We start from the raw sequence: 8,902 nt of genomic DNA on the forward strand, positions 1-8,902 counted from the left end.
ATCCCTATATTTAGTCTATGAAGAGACATTAAATTCTATATTTTCGAAAAACTAAGACGGTTAAACGTTTTCTTAAACCAAGAGCTTTAAAATTACCCTCAATAAGTGGTAGATCGGAAGAGAATTGTTACAGTTTGGCTGTCCGAATAGCTAATCCAGAGGCACATTCCACCTTAAGAGTATATTGGAAAGACATCCACAATCAATATGATCAATCGTATTTATTATGATAGGACAAAATTATACACACGAAAGAGCAATAGTTATGAAGAACACAATTCATCAGTCTGTATGAGCCTGATCATCCCATTTACAATGAATGATCTGGTATTGAAATATAAAGATGTGGGTTTCGATAATAACTCATTATTCCAAGATTCTAGCCGAACGTTTTCGTGACCGATACTTATTTAATAAATTGTATTAATTTATGGGACAAATTTAACACCCTAATACAGCGTAACGGAAAAACTTTCATTCACAATATGTACTATCACTAAATTTACAAATCTTGTATCTTCCATCTTAACGTATTTTGTCACATGTTCTATTTTGTCGGATCGCCTGGTGACCCAAAATATTCAAGAAAATGGAATGACAAACATAAGGGCGCCATATACGACGTCGACAAAGGAGCCCGCTTGTTGTAAATAGGAAAACTCGTAAATTTGTCCGTTTTCCTATAGGCAGCGATCGCTGGTATTGCCTGGAATCAAGAAAAGAGTGATAAGACAATGGAATCTTGAAAAAAAGATGCATTTTCACTTTTTTCCTAAACCTTGTGATAAGGAAGGAGATCAATGCGCGATGACAAATCTGGTGCATCATGATGTGAACTGCATGGATTAAACTTTCACTGCTGATGTGCAGCGTCTCGGAAGCTGTTATCCAATCGGGTGGCTGAATCTTACTGTTATAATTGAATAATACAAATAGAATCCCTAGTTGCTGTGAACAGTGACAAACGACCAATCAGATATAACCTTCAGAGCACGCTGCACATTCGCAGTGGAAGTTTATTCTACGCAGTTTACACCATAATGCACATCAGTCCAACTTTCAGGCAACTATTTTCTGGGTTGTTACATAGTTCCTAATTTAACATGATATTATGTATTACAAGTGGAATTAGATAAACTTAGCTATATTTTTTCAATAATCTGGCCCTGGTCTCCAAATTGCGATTCCCTAACCTATGCAGAAATGCCTAATATTCAGCTTATCGATTTATGTGTAATATCAAATGTTGTTAATTCTATAGCAATTTTAGTCCGGAATATAATTCATTGGTCACCAAAGTCGTGAGTCGTATTTCAAAATACTCCGGGTAGGAGCCGAAAATATGTCTTTTTTTTCTAAAATAGGAAATACGTTTCCGTAAAATACACCTGCTCTCCCTTGATAGTTAACTAAACCACACAACCACACAAAATTGTCTTCTTTGTGTGTATTTAAAATAAAATGTGTCGGACGCTCTTAAAATCTTTGAGCTACATAAAGAGGAAACACGATTGGAACTAATTTGGTATAACTGGATGATGAATAATATCAGTCTAATCGTCAAATGTAAGCTCATCTGTTTTTCTGTTCAAGTTAAGCACTTGTTTTTATGTGTAATTTGTAATATAGCCATATATTCAACTGTAAGGCACCTAACAATTTTGAGAAATTTGAAAAATATGAAGATCCAATTATCCCAAATTAGTTCCAATCATGTTAGGATAAAACAGTACAACTGTTGTGTATTACTTAACACAGCGTCTTAATGCTGAAAGTGTGCCTCTGGAAGAAAAACTTTGATTGTTTAAAAAATGAGGCAATACTTACGTCGAATCGATTCTTGAATTCCTTTGTTAAAAGACAAAAGAAAACAAAATAGCTATTAGAAACACGTACTTTTCGGGTTTCTGTTAATGTCACATATCTCTGTACATATGTTCACCACGGGAAAATACTTTGTTTCTAAACATGCTCGTAATTCTTTTCTGTGTTGTTTTTGTCTGTTTGCTTGTGTTTCTGTGTCTCTTGACTATTTGTACGCCTGTAAGGTTTCACCATGAGTCGAAGTTAACAGCATTTAAGCGTTAACACACATGCTTGGATGGTCATATTGGGGCTCGTGAACGTGACTTTTTGGGAAAGAATTTTTCAAACAAGAAGCGTGAATGGAAAAATGATTTATATTAAATATGGAAACTAAGAGGATATCATTATCATGTTGAAGAGATATATCGACTACATGAATGTACTGACAGCAGACGTGCATATTAACGGAGAGTTCATTGATATTATGCATAGACTCACTATACCATGTCAGATGACAAAAAATAGACTTAAAAATCACTTTGTGAACTGATCACTTACCTGTAAGTTTTTGTACTTGTCCAACAGGCCGGGATCAACCTTTAGAAACTGGTCAAACAGCTCAAACATTACGAAGTCGGCGTAGGTCAGCTGCGATAAAAATTACATGTAGATTGGATGAAGAAAATATATGTAATTTTACCTAGACTAAGCCATGATCGATATTTAGGTCGAGCTTTTGTTCAATATCCTTTGATTCAAAGTTATTAAAATCGTTTGGAGAACACTTATAAAATTCATCTAAGAAAGGCTTGAAATGTATTAATCTCGAAGGACAGTTCTTATGATCGGAAACGTTACTAATTTGGAAGTATTTGATCTTTTAAATGTTCATCTTTATCAAAAGTATTAGGTGCACTTTAGCCGACAGTTGAATTATGAAACAAGTGCATTTCAAAGAGAAAAAAAGCAGACAATCTTACATTTGCAGATCAAATCAACATCACTACACTTTACAATTATTAGAAATTAGTTCCTATCCAATTAGTTATGATAATTCACCTAAGAACATTTAGAAAGATATCGATGTTTGACGATTTTTATCACATTTACTCGCAACAAAACTTGATACAGAAAATGCTTGGGGATCGAGAAATGGCCTTTGCAAAGAAAAAATTCCGCACTCAAAGAACCGATAACATTGCCTCTGTTGCCCTTAAGTGACAAGTGATTATATGTGTGTATTTACTCGATGTTCAGTCTTCCTTATAGCAATGGTCATATTGTTGCCTATTTACGTTAAAGTTTATGCGTACTTGTCTCAAGTTTTGATGATTTGTTTTCTCATTCTTTGAATTGCATGATGGGCATTTTTGTTGGACTTTTTTGAAGAATGGTAACTTGAGGAAGACTAAAGGAAAATTATCCAACGCCGAGTAATATTGCATTGAACTCTATCCTAGAGGGTACACTTCGATGACATATCATGAAAGGCAACATTATTAGAAACTACAAGAAGATCGCATCCGATATTTTAGACGCACGGTGTCAAGTTCGATTATGTGTTTGTGTGTTTGTGTATGTTTACAGTACGCACAATATATGCTGTTTGTTTATATTGGTAGGTGTACTAATTGTCCTACTATAGGTACACAAACATGTACAAATGTACTGTACATACAGTTATTTGCTGTGGAGATAATTCTTACACTTGAAAAATCAAACAAATATCGGGTCAAAAAGTTACAATTCTTTCAATGGATAATATGTGATTATAAGAAAAGCTCGCGATAGAAAAATTGAAATATACAAATAGATCAAAACGAAATATCGTAACCATTTATCTTACATTTTGACCAGCAAACCATTTGTTCTCACTGAGGAACTCAGACAAAGATTTGAACATCTCATCAGCATATTTCAAGAGCTCTGGTTTCAATTCTTCCTGTTGGTAAAGAACATGCGGTAAGGTATGGTGTGTGTTTGCTTTAAAGCTACAACGGCAAAAACCAGATTTGTCAAGCACGTGTCGTATTACGTATCACGGAAGTGAAGGACTTAAATCGTTGTTCAAAATTTCCTCAACTGAAACCTCAAAAATTCTCTTTAAAAGAATAAAAACAAGGGCTAATCGCGCAAATTCTTGTCCTACATAAACAAATCACCTCACATTTAGTGACAGCTGAAATTCACTCTTGTAACACTCTGAGTGCTGTGTCAGAAAAAATTAAATGTTCAATTTTCACAAAAATAATACGGTGAAAACAACATTTACTCTAAAGATTCAAATGAGTTCACGAAAGCAGTGGAACAGCAAGCTTGGTATTATAATAACTCGGAATCCCGAATATCTGTCACGAGGGTCAACCTAATTTAGCAGATTCAGTGTGCCAGTGATATTTGGTATATTATTATGTAAACGCGATAGCGTTGCTCTTCAAACAGAATGAACAGACTGGGAGCATTGTGTTTTTAATGGACATACAGATAATGAGAAACCAGGCTTATTTGGTGTTATTAACAAGCAACATACCCACTTTGGGTTGTAGGCGTTGTAACCTATCATCGTTCGAATATCTTTAGCAATTTCATTCGCCAAGTCAGCTCGTATTCTTTCATCATCGTTTGTACCTACTGCCAAACAGAGGGTGAGAAACCGTGAAAAGCAGCATGTCAGCTTGAACAATAGCCGCAAATTAAATAACCAAAAATTGCATTGTAATTTCACATAATGTGTTGTGTTTGCAAGACTAATGTTTTTTGTTTCAGCAAACTTTAGGGAGAAAAAGAATGATAAATAGCTGTTCACAGTCTAGCAAAACAAAATATGCTCAAGAGTTACATTATATATATATATATATATATATATATATATATATATATATATATATATATATATATATATATATATATATATTTGGGTCAGACATTTGGAGGCAGATCTCTAACCAGTAAAATGCAATCCGATTTCAAACGTAAAGGAAATTTCAATCGAAGCAAGCACGGTTTACGGGACGATATAGTTAACAACAACTATACCAAGAGGCTGCGTCAAAGTTACATGATTTCCGCTGAGCAAATGTCGCACTCCTTGGCAGAAAAAGAACGTTTCCACAAATCACTCTGGAGGATGACTTGGTTTTTTTTCCTGCTGAACCCACTGCAATATTCACCATGTTTTGAGGATGGTTTTCTTCGAGGGCAAATGTTACTGACAAATATACTTGTCAAGATCAGAGAAATACTAATTAATATTGAAAGTGTTATTTTTATAACACATCAACTAGCCTTCAATTATTTATTATGACATATAGTCTTGTATCAAGTCACTCGTATTACATTCTGTTACTGTAGATACTCGGTCTGATAACAGTCCTTCTAAGATTTCGGTTTTGAGGCACCGCATCCTATCACTGTTTATTCTACCAACCAGAATATGTTTAATCGATCATGTGACTTTCTTCAGATTTATAGACATTTCCCCAAAACTATTTGTCAATTGGAAACCTCGCCATCAAATCAGAGACATCTTACCCTCAACAGAGACACTTAACGTCAGATATTGTACTGTCTCTCATCCAAGTGTTATGAATCAATGTATTTAGTCAAAACTAGTCTCTAGACGACTTCTTCTCCCGACTTCTTTCTCTAGACCTGGTCATATTGCAAATTCACATATTTTTCCAAGTAATGGTCCGTATACTTACGTAGGTTTGCCTTGCTCGATAAGTATCTAATGATAACGTTGGTCTCCGTTAGCTTGACGTCTCCATCAAACAAATACGGTAACTGGGGACAATTAGATAATGTACGCAAAAGTTACGTCCTTATAATTCCGGTTTCTAAGTGGATCGGTTGGCTTTTGTCGTAAGATTAGTAGGTTTATTATTTCCCCTGTCATTTTTCCTGTTTTCATGTTTGCCTAGAAGATTATTACTGACTATAACTAACTTGAGTCGATCGGTTGCCTGTCTGTAATAAATAAACGAATAGTATTTCAAATAAAACTGATTAATTAGCTCTAAAGAAACAAACTTCAAAATGCATTGTTCTTGAAAAAAGCCAATGCCACCAAGGACTCATGCGAGAACCAGGGATTGGAGATTGCCACTTTAAGTGTTGATGATGAGTGCCTTGGTCGACACCAAGAAATATATCAACGAAAGTACAGTCACATAAGCTTATCCTGTGATGTTGACTCATTGATTTAATCCTCTGATAAGGTCAACACACTAGCGGTTTTTATCAATTTTTTATCACAGGTGATAGCAGTGTGTCATCAAGAGATCAATGATTGCAAATATAGTTAAGATAGCGACGAGGAGGCCGTTGGCAGCAAAGACAATTGTCATTGTAAATATCAGAGATACGAATGAAGATAGAGTTCATATACATTCTTTCCACACAGTCCCCCTAGTGCCCCACGTGACATCAGCTGCTGCACTATTTCACAATAGGGTTTGCTTTTGCATTTCGGTGAGGTGAATGAGATATTCTCATGATGGCGTAATCAGAACGGAATACGATGTGAAGCAATTCTAGACTTACAGACATTTCAGGCAGTCAAAGTATTCCTTGATAACTAGTAAAATGGTTTGGGGTTTCGTAAGGCATGCTGATAGTGCAAAAAGAAATACCGGCAGACGAATGTAGTTTTCAATAAAGTAGTGCAACAATATAACGTAAACTCGCTTGTCCAGATGTCGACCTTTACATCGCCCATGCGAAACACAAAAACGTCACACAGTGTTAGAGAATCGAGACGTACACACAAAAAAGGACAGAGTATTGCAAAACCTACGTTTGGAAATGTCAGCCCGAAGTCATGCTTTTCTTTCAACCAATCATCTCTACTGTAATCGGGCGCTGTAAGGAATTTAGAATTAAGTGAAGAGTTTACCCCCAGGCAGAAGGTACAATGGTAGGTTTCATGATCATCGAATAAATTTAGTCAACATATTTCAGTAAGACAAAGCACTTTTTAAAACTTGCAATATTACAATAGTGACCTATACATTCAGTGACTGCAGTGTATTCCTTCAAACATAAATTCTGAAAGTCTTGCTTCAATACATATATTACATATGTTCGATGAACATGACTACCCGATGCGAACGATACATGATGACTTTGGTTTTCCATAATTTTTGGGGTATGCATCATAAAAATAACATTTGCTACTCACCAGGCCCCTGTTCGTACAGTTTCTCTTCATATTCTATTCCGGCATATTCAAGAATATAGCGGATTGGTTGTGCAAGCTAAAAGAAAAGGAAAAAAGGTTTACAATTTACTTATAAATACTCTTTGTTCATTCATTTTATTGAACGCACTCCAATTATATTTTCATTTGACATAGGGTACAAAATCCTTCAAACCCCGTATTGAATTAACTTTCACCCTTCAATTTTTTTCTAATAATTCTGGAATATTTATGATATATACCCGCCGTAGATACCATGTGCGCGACAGGAGGTGTAATTTTTGATAATTAAGCCTATTGTATTAAAATTGGTTTAGGTGTTGTGAAAGAGAGCTTCCGAAATTCATACAGTCGACCTTTCCCACGCGGGTTTTCTGGGAGAGCATAAGGGATGCTGCGCTGACTAAGCATACAACCAAAGAGATCGGTGTTTAATTAGAATGGGCAGTTCTGGGACGAGGCTACGTAGCGTTCATCATTGTGGACTTTGACCTTCGACCAACGAGCGAATGGAGAAGGCATGCATTTTTCCTATTCAGAGAGATGGCTTATTTTGTTGATAGCGTTGACACACGAGCGTGTTCCTAATCATGAGAGCAGAAAATAGTGTACCGGTCAACTCTTCAGCCATGTGACTTCTTTAGATCAGCAAAGCCATGATTGTATCAGCCATGATTGTATGTCGCACATCTTAGTATTATAATAAGTAATACATGTACATGTACATGCATCCTCATTAGTAAAATAAACAGTTAAAAGGGCTACTCACACCACGAACTTTCCAGTAACCGAGTAAAACTGGCATAGTAAAAACAGATTTTCGAGCGATCCGTTTCAATTGTTTGTAGTTTCTTGCCTAACGTGACGTTTCGTCGCAAGACTCGACGTGTCTACCGCAACAACAGCACGATAGATTTGCCTGCCGGAGAAATAAAACCTGTGATTGTTGAAAACGCTGTGACATTTGACCCAAGGGTGAGGGAGCGCTTTTTTTTGCTCACGTGTTGACACACGTGAGCATATGTCGCAGCGATGTCTGTCTGTCTGTGTGTCTGTCTGTCTGTCTGTCTGTCTGTCTGTCTGTCTGTCTGTGTGTCTGTCTGTCTGTGTGCTCAATATCTCAAAAACGGCTCATCAGATCAGAATCAAATCTGGTACATAGATTCAGTTTGCAAATGGCAAGAACTGATTAGTTTTTGGTAGGTGTGGCTTGCTTACTTTTTGCTCATTTGCATAATTAATGATTTTAGAAAAAACGGATATATATTGACAACGACTGCACACAGTTTGATGAGATTTGCTACAAATGTTGATCTTACCAAGATATATCAGCTGTGAAAGATATTAAGGGATGACATAAAAGATAATGGATTATTTGCATATTTAATGAACTTTCTAATTAGGGATATATATCTGATTTGACTTGATCAAAATTGACAAAACTTGGTATGTATATTGAAGATACTATGATTTAACATTATTGAAAGTCATTAAGCATTTTTACTTCATCAAACTCTTAATTTGCATATTTAATGAACTTTTGAAATTAGGGATATTTATTTGAATTGACTTGACCAAAATTGATGAAACTTGCTATGTACATTGAAGATACTATGATATAACATTGTTGAAAGTCATTAAGCATTTTCACTTCAGCCAAATACTTATTTGCATATTTAATAAACTTTCCTAATTAGATATATAAATCTGAATGGACTTTACCAAACTTGATGAAACTTGCTATGTACATTGAAGATACTATGATATAACATTGTTGAAAGTCATTCAGCAGTTTTACTTCAGACGATTCCTTATTTACATATTTAATGAACTTTCTTAATTAGATATATAAATCTGAATGGACTTTACCAAAATTGATGAAACTTGCTACGTACA

At 35.4% G+C, this 8,902-nt stretch overlaps 1 protein-coding gene across 1 annotated transcript; it reads right to left on the reverse strand.

The window, feature by feature from the left end:
• Nucleotides 1-206: 206 nt before the first annotated feature.
• Nucleotides 207-7,957, reverse strand: LOC139148230 (glutathione S-transferase Mu 1-like). The gene is made up of 9 exons (XM_070719543.1): nucleotides 7,776-7,957; nucleotides 6,989-7,064; nucleotides 6,605-6,669; nucleotides 5,511-5,592; nucleotides 4,337-4,437; nucleotides 3,653-3,748; nucleotides 2,365-2,454; nucleotides 1,828-1,848; nucleotides 207-706 (listed from the first exon to the last, which is right to left on the reverse strand). Exons 1-9 carry the CDS (start codon nucleotides 7,809-7,811, stop codon nucleotides 548-550), a joined length of 726 nt encoding a protein of 241 aa, XP_070575644.1. The 5' UTR covers nucleotides 7,812-7,957; the 3' UTR covers nucleotides 207-547.
• Between the last annotated feature and the right edge of the window lie 945 nt (nucleotides 7,958-8,902).

Source organism: Ptychodera flava, chromosome 13, assembly GCF_041260155.1.
Source record: "Ptychodera flava strain L36383 chromosome 13, AS_Pfla_20210202, whole genome shotgun sequence".
Classification (NCBI taxonomy): Eukaryota; Metazoa; Hemichordata; class Enteropneusta; family Ptychoderidae; genus Ptychodera; species Ptychodera flava.